The sequence below is a fragment of the Phaseolus vulgaris genome, chromosome 7 (assembly GCF_051622355.1).
Source record: "Phaseolus vulgaris cultivar YP4 chromosome 7, ASM5162235v1, whole genome shotgun sequence".
In the NCBI taxonomy this organism is placed as follows: domain Eukaryota; kingdom Viridiplantae; phylum Streptophyta; class Magnoliopsida; order Fabales; family Fabaceae; genus Phaseolus; species Phaseolus vulgaris.
The window spans coordinates 49,321,535-49,339,245 of NC_143504.1; the positions used below are offsets into that span (position 1 = coordinate 49,321,535).

Sequence of the window (17,711 nt, forward strand, 5' to 3'; positions counted from 1 at the left end):
ACTATTCAGTGTGAACCCAAACGTCGGTAGTAACGGGTTCTTGCCATCTAATGGCGCCAAAAAGGCAAAACAATTAATTAAGTAACTTTTATTTTACCATAGTTTCTGCTATCTCAACAAAAAAAAAAAAATCCTTTTCATATAGCTTTTTATGCCTTTTTTTCGTAAGAAATTGGTGACTAAGTGCAATGTTAAGATTTTAACTATCTTAAGAAAATAATAATAGGATCTAAATAATGTAAAAAAATGCGTCAATCTATAAAGTCGGGGTATGAAAGGATGTTGACCAGTGAAGCGTTACGGTCCAATTATCTAACATTCATATTAAATTTGGTGCTGGTTGAGACAACGAGTAAAGATCCAGAAATAGGAAAAAAAATGAATTATGTATGACAAGAAAGCTCCAGAAAACACTGTACATGACCAACCTCTTCATCACCACTTTAATGAAATTATCACCAACCATTATGTTTCTTAATCTTTCAAGCGGGATAAAGATCATGAAACTTTACATGCACACTCTAAAACTGCTGATGTATGGAGTGTATAATTTTATAGTTGCTGATTTGAAAGGAAAAAAAAAATGTATGATAAAAGTACAACTTACCCAAAGATAAAAAAGGTGAAAACAATGTTTGGGGCAGCCCAAAATTCTCACATATCATGGAAGAAGTTGTAGTTCTTAATATCTTCTACTATGAATCTGACTGCACCAATGCAACCCAAGATAGCAACTAATGAAAACAAGGTAGCTACTAAAATATTGAATAGTCGCAGGTAAGGGCCAAGTTTAGAGTTATTAGCGGTTCTTGTAGCCTTAAGGTATGCTAAAGCAGGGAACACAAAGTCCAAAGGAGTAAACCCAACTGCCCCACAGATGGAAACAAAATCTCCAAAGAAGGGAAATGCCGCAGCAATAAGAGTAACAAGAACCATGTATAAGGAAGTAAAAACAAGTCTTTTGAAGAGAAAATAGCTAGTAGATTTGTTAGACTTGGACCCTGTTCTTTCCTCAAAATAGGCATATGTTGGCCTGCAGTATATCTGACAAATGATGCAAGCAAAGAACTCCATTAGTAAAGGAATTTGAACCATGGTAGAGGTTTCGCACCAGGAATAACAAAAAATTAGGTGATCTCATATCATCATAATTTCTATCACAATATATAACTGCGTAATATTATTAATTCTTTCTGGTAAAAAGTGACAAAAGATTGATTGACCTTAGAAATTTTGTTACTGAACTACCAAATAATTTCTCTAAAAATAACCTGGGGATTTAGATATGATGCATGCTTATCTACCGCTGCCAGTGATGACTAAAAAGAAAATACTAATATTCACCACTCTTGTCTAGACTTTGCCACAAGATGTTTCAAAGAAGTACTCTTATATTGAAGTGCTAGAGAAGGTACCTGAAAGCATCCACATATTTGAATTGCTGCAAACAAATTTGCCATAACAATAGTCCATTCTGGAATAGACAGTGAAGCTAAAATATAAGGTTGGACTTCTGATCCAAAAGCCCAGTATCCAGAGAAGGCCAATTGCCAGTAAGTCAACACAATGACAGTATATGCTGCTGATATGCTTTTGTACATATTCCTCTTAGCAGGTTCTCTCACCGTATTCTGGAAAAGGAATACAGTGTCACAAAAGGCCCAGTGACCATTTACAATCAAGGTTTTTTAAAGAACTGTCTGTGCCTGCTGTTTCAACTACTACAACATCAAGGTTTTTTGGAGTCAATGAGCACAATTGTTGTTGGCCACATTTATCCATAATTTTTCACTACAACATCAAGGATCATGATGAGACCACAACCGCAAACTAAAACCTTGTTTACAATTGAAAGGCAAAAGAACACGTGTAACAATGTAAGAGACTTAGAAGTAATGGATACCTGTATTTCTGGAAGCATTGCATCACCAAATGAAAAGGCAATGGTCCCAAGGGCATTGAAGGCTTTGAAGAACTTAGAAACAGAGCTACCCTGCAAACTATAACTTACTGAAGTCCTATCAATCTTCTTCCCTAAGAGATGTTGGAAACCAAATAGTCAAACATTTTATCACCGTGAAATCAAGAGGAGGAATCAACAGTATTGAGGCTTTGACAGACAGGAAGAAGAAGATCCATCACCACCAGCTTACCATTGTAAATGGTAACACCAATGGTTGTACCAGCAAAGCCAATTGTGCTGAAAGTACACAATGCATTTACCCATCTCAGTGAGTGAATATCCGGGAGCTGGGAGAGAAGTAGTTCAAAGATTCCAAAGAAAATAATAAAATGCTGCAGGGTCAATGTTCCATTATGGTGACAGTGCTTGTAAACTGCCTGTATGAACATGGAATTAGAACATATCCACATCTTCAAAATGGAAACAAATGGTCTTTGTTGTCCATAAGAAGATTTAATATGAAAAGACTTGAAGTTAATGAAAGAAGGTTACTAGAAACAATGGAACATATATGATATATGTCCTATCAGGCTATCACTATTTATTCAACAAAATCTGGGTAGATGCATAACCTTAAGGCTGCTGCCAGCTGCAATTTGGATAGCAATGTTATTTCCCAGAGAAGCCACCTGCTGAAAAATGGCAATAGACCAGTACCCCCAGAATCCTTCAGGAATCAATAAACAAGAAGTCAATAATATATATATATATATATATATATATATATGGAGTGCAGCTAGCACAAAGCTGCAAAGAAAAATTAGACTATTGAATATGACAGTCATCATAAATATTGTGTACATATTAGGGGGCTAACAGTACTGTTCTTATTACAAATTAGTTAGAAAAAAATTAGGAAGATGTGGATAAGGTGGTAAGGAAGCTATCTGCAGTAAAACCAACCGAAAATACTATGTGCAAGATGTCTGTAGGTAAGGTGCTTCTCTCCGTTCCATTTCCACAAAGAAGCGATCAAAAAGCTAGAGTAACAGGTGGCTAGTGTTGCAGTCACCAGACTACTCACACCTGAAACCATTCATAGAGAGAAACACAGACAAAAAAACAGTTAACTAATTATTCAACATATGCAGAACAAAACATATGAAACTGGCTTCACTTGAAATGAAAAAAATTATAAAAATTGACAAGGACTCTCAGACTACTCTAGAATTTAATAATTAAGTAACCTGATTATTATATAAGAAAAATTACTATATTATTATCAATAACACAACTACAGTCATATGATTCTTTTATATAACTATATTATTCATATAAGATAACCAATTTTAGTAAGATATCTCTTTCCATTCATGTTCTTCCTATACCCAAATATGTGCATGTCAAATATCATCTATAGAAGGTGTAAGAGACCTCAATTTCTGCTAAGAACAATCAGAAAAGAAGAAATAATGAAAGAGAAAGAAAAGAAGAAATTTACCAAGAGGCCAACCGAGAGAAGCAATAGCAAAGGGCAAAGGGGCATAAGCAGCAGGGGTGGCAATGGTGGTGGCAACATGGAAAGCTGCGTGCTTCCATGTTCCTTTACCACTCACTGCTTCTTCTGAATCACTTTCCTCTATCTCCAAATCTGTCGTTGAGCCCATTTTTTTCTATGCTCCTATTACTTTGTTTCTTCCTTTTTCCCACTCTATGTACAAAAGTATTCTAGTTGATTCATATTCTAGTAGGAGCTTAAACTATTCTTCTCCAACTTTGTTGACATTTCCTTGCCTGTAGCCCAAATCATTGACACACAGAAAGCGACATAGTACTACTACAACCTTAGTGGCAGTTAATTCAACGTTTATTATTTCAAACGGCACACACTATTTGAAGGCAAGACCCTTAATCTATGAAGCTCAGACACTCCTCCTAAATGACGTGTCGGTGTCCGATGTCCGATATTTGTATGGTATACCGACACTCGTATCAGACACTGACACTCGTATGACACGTATCCGTGAAGTGTCCAATTCAAAAAGTATTTGTTAGATTTCTGACAATTCTAGTATGGTTCTAACACAATTTTAAAAATGAAAAATACATTAATTTTTTCAAAATTCAAACTTTATTGTATAAATTGTTATTATGATTATAAAAATAAGAAACAAATCATTGTGAACCAGTCATGAAAAACATCTTTCTGTTCCAAAAAGAAATCTGGAACATACTTGTGCATATAAATTTTTATTGTCAATTTATATAATTTATAATTATATAATATATAGATCCATGTTCCCGTATCCTACATTTTACAGATTTTACGTATCTCCGTATCCGTATGTGTCGTATCAGTGTTTAGTGTCTGTGTTACATAACCCTTAATTAAGCAAAATACATGTTCTTTAATCAAAAAATTAATTTGATAAGTTGTGTCAAACATTATTCCACCTTATATTTTTATAAATATACTTCAAAAAATGACACAAAGGTATACATTTATTCTATCCTATGTTCTTATAAATACACATCAAAGAGACAAAGATATACCTTTAGATACCATACCTCCGAGACCTGAGACTGAAGACTATAGCCGAAAACCAAAATCACCATCGAGACTACTACTTCCAAGCGCTTAAGAACAATGTAAATTCATCTTTCTTCAAAAACTACTTTTAAAACTAATTAAATTTATTATAAAATTCTTGATTCAACGTTTTCAATTTCTAGTCAATCACTTTTGTGTGCTTGTGTACAGGTGCAACATGCCCAAGTTGTTAAGGCATAAGTGCGCTTATTTTAAAGGTTATTAAGTAATAATAATACTATATTTTAAATTAATAAATAATTACATATTTGAAGCGTCATAATTTTTTAATATCCTTTTTACTTTTTGTGAAGCTCTCTACAATAGTTAGACCCACAAAATGAACGATTATTAAGAGCATGTTTAGTCCTTTAAACAGCGTCATGAGATGAAAAAAAAGCAAAATCATTTATTTCATAGCAACCGACCAAACCACCATTCATTATGCGTGCAAGTTTCAACATAACAAATTTGAATAAGTATAAAACTCTTTTGGTAGTCATTACATCACAGATAACTTAAAAAAAAAATTACAACGATAATTATGATATTAGTAATTCTATTAATATTAGCAGTATTAATAAAGCTAATAACAATAACAACAGTTTATAACAATAATAATAATAATGAAAATCGCAATAATAAGTAATAAATGATACATGACAATAATAGTAAATAAATAACTCTAACGATAATGATGATAATAGAAGTGATAAGGATAATGATGAAAGTAATAATAGTTATTATGACAAAGATGGAAACATTGACATTACCACTAAGTGACCCTGTAGAGATATTTGCTACTATCATAACATGATTTTCAAAATATAAAACAAAGTTGTGTTTAATGACGTGATTTTCAAAAACAAATGAAATCATGTTTCTAACCACGATTGCTTTAGAAAAAATAAAACCGTGTTTGAGAGCACAGTTTCAATGTTGGAGACTTATGAGAGCCAATGTCGTGCTTATAAACATAATTTTTAAAATCGTGTTCCAAGTAGGATTTATCCATTTCTGTAAAAAAATTAACATTTACCCATTTTAAGACAAAATGACACCACTCTCTTAAATTGTCCAAGAATTATTGAATTGAGCAATGCAAGAAGTATAGAAGACGAATAAATTCCTGCCGATCACTTTTGACCTAAGGAGAAATGCAATTGCATGATCCAAAAGTCACTTACATACACCCCTCCACTAGTGCTAACACATTAGTGTCAGTAGCTGATAAGTTATAAATGAAATCGAATCAGGATAGTAGGAGATAATTAAGATGATACCTTATAGTCTGACACTTCAATGAATTCTGGCGAGACAAGAAGAATAATCTTCAAATCAGTGTGGATCAGCATAAGGCATGCATAACTACGGATGAGGGACAGTAAATGACTTCAAGATACAATTGGTGAAAATTATCCACTGTGTCAATTCAACAAACATTTAGTTTAAATATTTAAGAATTTTATTATCCATAAATAAATGACTTGTTAACTTAATATTGTACATCATAAACTCCCAACAGAGTATCAAATACACAAAATATAATTTAGTAGTACAAGATATGTACACACACGCTACAAACTCCAAAAGTTGTCTGCCAAACTCCCGAACAATATCAATAGGACAAGAATGATAGCTGTTTTTTGTGGAGAAAATCGCATAATCTTGGTCCAAACACCTCAAGTACAATTTTTAACAGCTTTTCTCAAATACATATTGAAACCATTTTAATCCATCCACAAAATTTTTAACTCACAATACTTAAACATGATTGAACGGACATTCTTGTCATTTCATCAAATTAAAAATATCAATAAATACTTACAATACAAATATGTTACAATAGTCAACCCAACTCCGTATTTGTACACATCTGCAAAAATGAAACCAACTTATACCTCAATAACTTTTAGCATTTATAACAAATACTGAAAGACAACCAGAAACGCGCACCATCAACATCATATCTGGCTAGCCTCAGCAAGACATGAATTTCGGTCATTCAGCCTCAGTACTAATTTATGGAACAAACTGTTTTACTTGCCACAAATGTCTTTCTTTTCATAAGCAAAACATTCCAAAACTTGACCAAAAGCTCCTGCATAGTTTTAGACAACCGCCTTAGGCCAACGCTCTAAGAATACATATTAATGTAATAGATCTAGAAAATGCAGACTATTGAAATAAAATTATTGGAAACCAATCATTCGTCCCTTCACCCATTTTACTAATAACTTTGTCTGCAAAAACAACAAAGATTTTTTTTTAAGAAGAATTGCATTCATAAAATAAGCATGTAACTAATAGCAGCTATGCAAACATGTCAGACAAACTAATCCAAACTAACACACATTAAGTTGTTGGAAACAACCATTCATACTCATGCAATGCAACAATTCTAAATAGACTAAATAGGGGAGGGATTCTAACAAACATCACATTGCTCCGGATAAAATTCAAAATGAGGATGAATCACCATAAAATCAGGCCTCCAGAAGTGATCCATTGCAAGTCATTCTCCCATAAAACATAGATGGATAAGCATGATGCGGAACCACTATATTTCAACCTCCTGGGTGGTCAGAAGAAGATGCAACAGCAACCCCTCACAAATTAACATTTCAAAACTCAAGCAAAATGTTTCCTTCGCTTAAGGTACAAACCAAGATAACAACACATGCATACACGGTAACCTCAATGTACTTATAAATCCACCCACACAGTGTACCTGTTTAAATATGAGACCTCAATTTAATTTAATTTGTGTTTTAGAACAAAAAAAGGCTTATCGTTGAAATCCACCCAGCTTTATCATTCCTACACATTAATCAATTCAAATAACATTGAATTAAGAACACACAAGGCCACTTATGCAAAGAAGGTAAGGATCATTCATGAATTCAGTGTTAAAATGCAAGGGGGAAAAAATCATGCAGAGAATAAAGAAATAAAAAACCTTAAGAGGAGGAAGAGGAGGCATATCCCAAGTTATAGTAATAATTTTCTTCAATCATATCCCATGATGTAGAGCATCTTAACTCTTAATGCATGTTTGTTCCCCTTCCATTTGATCAGCTACATATACCTTTGCCTTTCCTCTTATCCTTTTGATGTCTATTTTATACAAATATCAGGACCAGTTTGGTAGCATCCAAATGCTGGAGCAGCTTCTCATCCATAAAATTACGGAAACGATAAGTTCACAAAATTCACATGCATGAACAACCCACATACAACCGTAAAAGAAGTTGCATAATGCTAAATCTCACCCACACGTAATGACTAAAGTTTAGATTACCTTGCATCTGAAATATTCATACAAGCTACGTTGAAGAATTATAATAATAGTAAGAAACTCAAAATGCACCAGTTAACCGTAGCCCACAGATTTAATATGTGCTATGCAGTAATGAAGTGGTTTCCTCCACATATTTGTCAAAATAGAATAATGAGAAAGTATTATGATAAACAAATAGCTACTTCTTCAGTCACTTTCTATGTCTGTCTCGTCACGTCTCAAAGTATTATTACGAGCTGCTCTATTACCAATCATAATATTTGCCAATTCTTGAATTGCATGGGAACTGCTCTGCCTCATTTTATCAATCAGTATTTCAATGTGATCTAAAAGCCCTAAACCCAAGAGTCGATTCCTCAGTAGCTCAACAGTAGTAACATAAGGTGGTATTCCTTCATCAATCATCATTTCAAAATACTTACATGCCTCCTCCAGCTTTCCTTTCTTCTTACAAAAACCATGAATCAAGACAGAATATGTTGAGACAGATGGAAAAAAACTTTTGTTCACCATGTTCTCCCAAACTTCAGTTACCTTATCAAACCTTCCTATCCTGATCAACAATTTGAGGACCATGTTATATGTATGGCGATCAGGAAGACAGTTATCTTTTTCCATTCTAAACATTAACCTCAGGGCCCTATTGACCTCACAATGATCACAATGGTAAGCTTGTATTGCATTATAGCTCCAAATGTCTGGTTTAACTCCTATAGAAATCATTTCATCCAACAATTGATAAGCTTCTTCCACAAGTTCATTCTTACAAAGTCGTTTTATAATACAATTGTATGTAAACACATTAGGCAAAAGGTTGTACCTTTTCATTTTATCAAGAACCCTGAAAGCTGATTGCACATTATTTGCATTGCAATAAAAGTGAATGAATATTGAATAAGTAAAAGCATCTGGCTCAACTCCTTTTAATAACATATCATGAAAAAATTTCTTAGCTTCATCCACACAACCACTTTTGCAAAGAGCGCCTAACAAATTATTATATGCAAGCAAATCCAATGGACATCCTTGTCCAAGCATTGCTTCAAACAACTCGTGGACTTTATCTGAATCACCAATCTCACCCCATCCACTTATCAAAATGCTGTAAGTTTTAGCGGATAAAGAGAAGCGATTCTTAGCTTTGTCAAAAAATTGTTGAGCCTGCTTGAGATGCTTCCTTTTGCATAAAAAGTACAACAGCTTATCCAAATCATGAACAGTTGGCGTAATTCCAAACTCGTCCATTCTATTGAAAGACCGAATTGCACCATCTGGTAAATTAGCCCGGCTATATGCCTTGAAAATGAGCCAGAAAATGTCAGCGTTGATTACATACGAACGAGAGTCTCTCATTTCTATGAGAAAATCCCATAGTATGGCAAACTGTTGGCAACTTCCCAAGATTTCTACCAAAATGTGGAAGCTCAGATCACTGTGCTGAAAACCTGGAATTGATCGAGCCCAAAGAAAGAATCTGTGGGCCGAGAAGCCAATATTCTTGCACCTTTTCAGGACCTGTTCAACCAAATTAGTAGATATTTGTGGTGAAAATGGCTTGAGAGAGAGTTCTAGATCATGGTGAGGGTATCGGTGGTCACTGAGTAGACGGGATATCTCATTGACAAGGTCTGGTAACAATGGCGCTGACACTTGTGGGTTTGGGAAAGAATGAATGTGGTGGTAATTGACTTTGTGTTGGACAAGGGTGCAAAAGAAAGAAGGTAAGGTTTTATACTTTGAAAAGAGCGACTGAAAAGCCATATTGGACAATGTGATATCAATTCCAGCACGGGAAGGATTCACTTCGTTAAAGCGCCTTCAATCCAACATTTTCCATTGCTCAAAATCTGGGTTTCTAAAGACGTGATCATGAATGTGCACAGGGCCAGAGCATGCACAGCTTGCATTCTTCCCTGCTTAGACAAAAATTATAAGAAAACACAACTTCATATGCAAGAACAACAAGAGGGAAAAAGAGTCTAAATTTTCTTTCACTATAACAGATACATCAAACTATCCAAAATTAACATAAAACGTATTCTCATACAATTCAGACGGTTTCAGCTAACATAAATAAAGCAATCTAGTACCTCCACGCTGTGCTTAATCCGCGCATTTAGAGCATAGTAATTAATCGCGCGCACTGCATCTCTACGGCCACTGTTGAATGTTCCGTTGTCAGAACAAAGAGATCACCCAATACACAACCCTAACTCAAAACGACACCAAATTGTTTTTTTTTACATCAGTGATTTTTTTTTCTTTCCACTTAAAAAAATAAGTTTATTTGATGTGTAGGGAGAAAGAAAAATGGATAAAGAAAATATGCGGACAATGAAATGAAAGTTAAAAGTATTTAATTTATAAAAAAAAGTAAGAAGATTTTTATCTATACTATTATTTTAATATAAGATGATTGAATTTTTGTAATTATTTTGGTAACATCTTTTAATAAGATAATTTTATTTTTTTATTAATCTAAATTTTCATCTATACTATAAATAAAGAGATTTTCCTTATAACTATTTTTTTAGTGTCCATATTTATTTACAATTTTTTTTCTATTTTATAATTCTTTACTTTTATTGATTTTATTTATTTCTTTTAAACTCAAACAACCTTTTTTTTACTAATTTTACTATCTCTACAAAAAGCTACTCACAATGAGACTATAAATATAATTTTAATTTTAATAACTTTAATATAAATTTTAATAATATTTTTTATTTTAATAATTATTATAATGACTAAATTTTTAATTTTTTTTTATCATCATAAAAAAAATAATAAACTCTCCGCTACTAATAGTACATAAATCCACAATTTTCTTAATATAATATAATGTTATTCTTACATGATTTTCTTAATTTTAATTTTTGTATGATTTATTTCATATTTATGAAATCTACACATTTTTTTTGTTTTGGTTGATTTGAATTGAATTGTCTTTGTTCGACTAAAAATTATAGCATGTATTTATTTGTAGTATATAAATAAGTGCAAATTTAGTAGGTTTAAAGTTTACTTTTAAAAACATTAAAATCTATTCTATTGAGTATTCATTATGTTTATCAAGTTTCGTTATCAAGCTCAGACCATTCATAATAATATAGTTTCATGCACAAATTACAATTTCCCATGAGAAAAATTATAAAGATATTTTATAAGGTTGAGTCCACCTCTTCCTTTTTAAGTATAGAAAGGTATGTATTTCCTTTCTAACTATAGAAAGGTATGTATTGTTCTTCTTTTGTGCTTTAGGTTTGAATGTCATTCTCTTTCCCTATAGAACTTGATAGATTAATAGTTTCAACATTTCAAATTGTTGATGCTCTCTGTGATCTTTTTCAACAGAGTTCAAATTAATTACCTTGCTACTTGTTCTAATCTAATTCAGTCAAATAAGGATTCCCCCGATGTGATTGTTATGTAACTTCTTTGGCTTTCAATTTACAGACACTGCAGTAGACGAACTGTTCCATTTAAATTCAGCATCTGTATTTTTTAAGCAAGCAAAATGTAGCTGCAACGTCCTTGTTGATTGACCGCATTATAATAGGGATGACGGCATTATGCTATCTCTAGGAATTTTCACTAGTGAAGGAATTAATTCAGTAGCACCAGTTTACTGAAGCACTAAAATTCTTTATATTCTTTGGGTCCTGGTGATGGATGGAAAGTTGCCCATTATTGGTGGTTCTGACATGTTCCTTTTCTATTACGATGCCAGAGGAAACTACCTTTACCAAATGGAGAATCTTCGTGCCCATCATAGTTTACACAATCCAAAACTTGTATTTGTAGTAGGAGGATGTGTGTAAGCAAGATGTGATTCCTTGCATTATGAATTTTGTCATCACTACAGTTTTTTTTATAGAATATAATTTGTAACTTGTGTGAAACCAATTGATGCAACAATATGTCCTAAGCATATTACATGCACTCGAAAAAAATCTTTCTCTTCTCTCCCCATTGTTGTCTCGGTCACATCCTCACAAAATGTTCCTAAAGTTTATTGTTATTGTTTTTGACCAGTGTCTGAAGAATAAGACAGACCAAATAGTCTTCATGAATCTTAGGAAATCAGTAATGACATGCCAGATTGGAATTACCTTTTTTTACCATTGCTTTCTGTTATTAAATGTTACCTTCAACACTGGTTTTCTGTTGCAAATGTCAATATCGTCTATTGTCTGTTGCTTTCTGTTCCTAAAGTAATTTTTACATTCTGGATTTTTTCTGGGAATGAAAGGAAATGTGACTACAAGCAGCAAAGTAGGATTTGAACCAAACATTTCTGGGGCTTTCGAGCTCTTTGTTTCTTACCATTCAAGGGAGAATTCCTTAATCTTGTCATGGGCCTTCATGTGAACTTGTCTAGAAATTAATGGACTCAGCTTGTGAGCCTTTGATTTGCTTCAAGCCCTTAGTGAAGTGTTTACTAAGAAACCTTAACCAGTTAACTAATTGACATTGTTGTACTCTAAATATGATGGAATTTTCTTCATTATGAAAAGTTGCTTACACACTGTAAAACAAGTTATGACACTTCCTATTAGTATGCATGTGAGTTTAAAGTAAACCAAAATGCAGACCAAGAACTCAGGTAAACAAAGCATGTAAAATCTTCAATTGAAGCTAATAGTTTTGTTGTACAAGCATTGATTATATATTTTGCTCCCCAATCTTAAAACAAATAACTCAAACTGATTAATTGTGGGTCATGACATCAGTGTTCACAGGGAATTATATATGCATCTCACCACGATTTCAGGTACCAATCATGTTCGTACCTGAACAGTCTTGAACCTGTTTCACCAGATCCCGATGTTGCGTATTTGCTTTTATATGTTTTGTTGGCCCATTAAAAAGCAAAAGCGTTTGATCCATGTGCCATGAAAAAAGCTTGTAAACTTATCCTTTTTCCCCCTCCCATGAAAGATTATAAAGTTACAAAGGCAATTGGAAAATATTCTTCAATCAAGTAAAGGAAAACAGATGGACAGAATGTTTTCTTGGTGGGTAATGAGCCAGAACAAAGTGTTGCATAGCTTTGCTTTTATTTTTCTTGTGTTTCGTTCCAAAGTCAATGGGGGCCTCATCTCCAATGCCGAGGGGACTTTGGCCACTACTAGTAGCTTAGTATCAGCCATTGTTACTTCTCTATTCCAACTGTCATTCTGTAGTGTATGGTGTCTGCTTATGCATCATTCAAGGCTAGGATGTTAGTGCACAGAAAAGTTCCTTGATCCTGCTGCAAGAAGATTGCAATGACGAGAGAGAATTCAATGTAGGAATCAAGGCTTTTTGGATCCCTTCCAAGTGTAAGAGAATGTGAGGAAAAAGAAAAAGACTGGTAGGAAGAAGCTAATTGTGATTTACTTGGAAGGAATATTAGAGACTATCCTTGATTTTGAAAAGAATAATGATCAAGAATATGCCACTTTTGGCCACAAATAATAGAAAGAAAGGGAAATTGAGAATATGCTACTCTAACTATGGATGATGTTGAGCAATGGGTGAATAACTCAGCATGCAATGGTAGTGCTTAAAGGCAAAAAATATGTTTGTGTCAGTTCTCACATGGTGAAGTAAAAAAGATTTAAATCTTTCATCACTGCACTTTTTAGTAAAGTTACCTTTTGGATTTTATATATCTAATTTTATCTTAACTAGTTCAAAAGACTTGGATGTGTCATTGTCTTTGTTTTCTTATCTGTTAATCTTTCTATTGACAATTTGAATTCTGTCTAGGAATCCACCACTGAATGTACTTGGTAAGAATCTTAAAAATATCTACATGAATAGGAAGAAAGAAAAACAGGAAGGAAGTTCTTTTTTTATTTTTGTTATTTAATAATGGTAAGAGGGTGAATGATAAAATTAGATTTACCTTGTGTTTCATGAAATTATAACTTTATTTTTCATGAAATTAAATAATTATAAAATGATCTTCATCAAAATTTTAACTATAAGTTTAATTTGGAAGGAGATTTTTTAAATTAAAATATTGAAATGAAAACTTCAACTTCATTATCAATTAGTTAGGATTTTATTATAGAACAATTTTACTACAGTAACAAAGTCTTTAAAGACTACTTCCAAATATTTTTCAGCATAAAATAAAACCGAATTCTGAACTTGCAGAATAAACAGGTCTATTTTAGGAAATAAAATGTGCAGATCTATTTTGAAGATTTTTTTTATTTGTTTATTTTATGAAGAAAATAAAATCATGGTCCATGAATATCTCCATTGTTGATTTGGTTTGTTTTGCATTGTAAAATTTGTTTTGAATACAAACTATATGCATAAACTATTACAACTTTTATGTTTGCATAATTGAGAAATGAGTTTTAAATGAGGTCCATCTGAGACATGCAAAAAGATCCTCTCTATTTTTGTTTTTCTCAGTAATGTACTTTTTTTTTTTGTGGATCTACGTCAAAATGTTTTTCTGCATATTCTTAAACGGGAGTTTAAAACATTAACAATGATAATTTCAACAAAAGTATTTTTTAAATTTAATAAATTTTAATTAAATCTTGAAATACCACATTCTTACACTTTTTAAAAAAAATATTAATAGAGGAATTAAATTGAGCAAATAACAAATCATATAATGAAAAGGTAATTTAAGTCTTTTTTATTAAATCACATAGCACAAAATGTGAGTGTATAAGTTTATTAAATAAAATAAAATAAATATACTTGATACATAGGAGAAGTAAATATTTATTTAAAAATTAAAAAAAATGTATATTTCATTTAAAGTACTTCAAGAATAAATGAGTGTGTTTTTTTAAAATAATATTATATAAACTTGGAATTAAATATTATAATCATAAATGTAGAATAATAATATTTTGGTATATTTTAAGTATCTAATCAAAGTATAAAGATAAGATTAAACAAATACAGCAATATTACAAATAAACCATGTTATGGCATCGTATTAACTTACATTTTAGAACTTATTCACTATGAATAGGTAAAAACATATCTGATTTAATAGATGAAAGAAAATTAAAAGAAAGAAAACAAGTTTCAGAACGTTGAGCTTTCTAATCTAATCCTCATATGGATTAATATTAAGAAGGAGATAATGTTGATAAAGTGATGGCATTAGCATGTGCCATTTTTCATCAAGTTAGAAGAAAAGTAATGAATGATACAATGATTAGTTGAAGCATAAACATGATTAATTAGACAATAATAATAACAATAATGAGACAAATATTGCTTGTATTGCACATAAAATAAACTATTCATTAATTAATAATAGCATAAATAAAGCCATGCAGAAATTATTCTCTCGCTTTCCCTTCTCATGTCAGATAAATATAGTGACCGATTCGAAATATGCCATTTAAATTCAACCATCCAAACAAAATAATCATATAATATTTTTACTAATATTAATATGCATATATATATAATAAATCCGTATTAATATATATAATAATTAAATATATACATGTGAGTATTTTATATAGTTGTTTTAATACTGAGACTTCTTAATTTTTTAAATTGAGTGGTATATTCTCATCCTCGTATCGACTCCGTTTGAAATTAATAAAATATTTTTAGTTTATTTGGTATTATATTATGTAATTATAACTTTTATATTATTATTTGATATTAAAGTGAACAAATATATTATTTTAATATTAAATTATTTATAATATCATGTCAAAGTTGTTTTAATTTTTATTATTTTATAAGAAAGTTAGTTAATAAATATTTACAGAGTATGAACACAAGTATGTAATAGGAAAAGGATCGAACACAAATTATACTTATTAAAATTAAAAATAAAAATATTTATGAACTTTTACCTTAAAAATGAAAGTAGTGTAGTAAAAAAGTCATACTCATCTTTCCATTGTCATGTGAATATATTAATTTTACTAATAATTATTTTTTATCATAAAACAAAGGTATTTCAATAAATTTTCTCTCTCAATACTTTTTATTTGCAAACTAAAATTAAATACAAACTAAAATCCGCGGAAAGCAACAACTTGGGTATTAGTATTATTACGCATCACATACGTATAATCTTAGTGGTTAAGTATTTTGTTTTGACAAACTGCAAAATGCAATCCGTAGTTTTACTAGCGTGGTTGTTTCCTGGTGGGACATAACTAGCTAGCTTAATGATGCCACCAAACTTTCTTCCTTTACTTTACTTAATTAATTAAATTTAACTATACACACAACAAAATATCTTTTCAATTATTATTAAATATATCATAGGTACTACAAATCTCATTTTATAAATCATTTTTTAAGATTAAAATAAATTTAAGGTTCACTTCTTTATTTAAAGTCTATCTTGGTGAGAGATTGTTGGATCTATTAGGTTCAGAGATGACAAAACGAGTAGATCACAAAACTAGGGCAGATTGACCCACCAAGATTATACGGACTGAAATTAACAATTCAATCTGTTATAAGATGGGTTAACGGACTAACTCGACACTTTTCATTTTTTTATTTATTTACTTGGTTATAGTATTTGATATTACTTTTTAGACAATAAAATTGAATCAAACTTTAATATTCTAATAATAAAAAATTTAATAACTAACAAAACCGACAATATTTAAATGATATAAAAAAATATTTATATAAAACATTAATCATCACTAATTTTAATTCTAAAAAACATGAAAATCATTTTTAAAAATGTTAAAAATAAACTCACCCGTCCCGCTTAAATGATATGAGACGAACTAACGGACGAGTACACTGTACTAACCTACTTTATCACCCCTAATGTATAATCCTTAAATTATCCATAAATATCTATATCTCACACAAGTCCACAAAATTCAAAAAAAATATCTCACTATAGCTAACTATTATAATGCATGAAAAAATTGTTAATTTTTAATAATATTTAACATACAATTTATAATTATTATCTAACCATGGAATATGTTTACAATTAAAAAAAAGGGAAAGTGAGTAGTGAGAGGATGAGTGTGCAATCACTAAGAGTTAGTGCAAGATTACACTAATGTGTGGTGGCATTGGAGAATGGAGAATGGAGAATGTTGAATGTAGAATGAAGAATTTGGGGTTATATTATTATAATAGATAATTAAAGTAGTTATCCACTTGAATATAGAAGTTCATTTTAGAGGTTGTGTTCATAAAAAAGTCAACGACTGGGTCCTAATTTTGGATACGTGTTAGCGTATTCTCACAACGCACGATAGCAGCATGTATAAGGTGATATAACACATTAATGATGTTTCTTTCTTTTTCTTTTACACTTCTTTTTTCTCAAGACATATTCTTTCCTACACATTTTTTAAGACCAGGTTTCAAAAAGTTCATTCACACATTCCGTTCACACGTAACATTAACTTAATAAAGAAATTATATAAATGGTTAATGAGTAGAATTTAAAGTCAAATTATTCTAGTATTAATTATTGAGTTTGATTCTTGAAAAATAATCCTTGACTTTACTTATGAGTTGATACCAAACTTTGTATAGTGATACTTGATTGAATTATACGTGTAGAAATCATTGAAAATTAGATAGGGTTGAGGAAATAGTAGATAAATATAAAATTGTTGTGCAAAATTCGCATTCATGAATTGTTTAAACATATGAAAAGAGAGATGATTATCTTATTTTTATCTTATATTTTCAAAAATAAAATTTAAGATTGATGTCTTGGAATATGACTAAACTTGTTGAAACATTAGAGAAGATTGAGAGTAGAAAGTTCTCAAAATAATTTATTTAACACGTTTGATTTTTATTGTCTTTGTACAGATTTTGAAACCATCACCTAATAAACAAAATAAGGATGGATTATTTTAAAATAATTATTATAAAATTAACGATAAAACCATCACACATAATAATTTATAATTAGATAAATGTATAAAAAAAAT

The 17,711-nt window shown here is 31.1% G+C and overlaps 2 protein-coding genes across 8 annotated transcripts; both read right to left on the reverse strand.

Moving 5' to 3' along the window:
* Positions 1–536: 536 nt before the first annotated feature.
* On the reverse strand, positions 537–3,890 carry LOC137829786 (GABA transporter 1). Of its 3 annotated transcripts, XM_068636699.2 has the most exons (7): positions 3,405–3,890; positions 2,867–2,989; positions 2,536–2,630; positions 2,154–2,340; positions 1,904–2,034; positions 1,416–1,631; positions 537–1,044 (listed from the first exon to the last, which is right to left on the reverse strand). In XM_068636699.2, exons 1-7 carry the CDS (start codon positions 3,568–3,570, stop codon positions 655–657), a joined length of 1,308 nt encoding a protein of 435 aa, XP_068492800.1. In that variant the 5' UTR covers positions 3,571–3,890; the 3' UTR covers positions 537–654. The 3 variants fall into 3 exon arrangements, with proteins under 3 accessions (XP_068492800.1, XP_068492801.1, XP_090161083.1); XM_068636700.2 differs by lacking the exon at positions 2,536–2,630 and having other exon boundaries at positions 2,154–2,336; positions 3,405–3,717; XM_090304957.1 differs by lacking the exons at positions 537–1,044; positions 1,416–1,631 and adding an exon at positions 1,662–1,791 and having other exon boundaries at positions 3,405–3,717.
* A 1,886-nt stretch (positions 3,891–5,776) lies between these two features.
* Positions 5,777–10,090, reverse strand: LOC137829785 (Pentatricopeptide repeat (PPR) superfamily protein). 5 transcript variants are annotated; one of them, XM_090304954.1, is made up of 5 exons: positions 9,885–10,044; positions 7,453–9,707; positions 6,450–6,594; positions 6,322–6,369; positions 5,777–5,915 (listed from the first exon to the last, which is right to left on the reverse strand). In XM_090304954.1, exon 2 carries the CDS (start codon positions 9,553–9,555, stop codon positions 7,981–7,983), a length of 1,575 nt encoding a protein of 524 aa, XP_090161080.1. In that variant the 5' UTR covers positions 9,556–9,707; positions 9,885–10,044; the 3' UTR covers positions 5,777–5,915; positions 6,322–6,369; positions 6,450–6,594; positions 7,453–7,980. The 5 variants fall into 5 exon arrangements, with proteins under 5 accessions (XP_090161080.1, XP_068492798.1, XP_068492799.1 ...); XM_068636698.2 differs by lacking the exon at positions 5,777–5,915 and having other exon boundaries at positions 6,265–6,369; positions 7,453–7,663; positions 7,795–9,707; positions 9,885–10,023; XM_068636697.2 differs by lacking the exon at positions 5,777–5,915 and having other exon boundaries at positions 6,007–6,369; positions 9,885–10,090.
* Between the last annotated feature and the right edge of the window lie 7,621 nt (positions 10,091–17,711).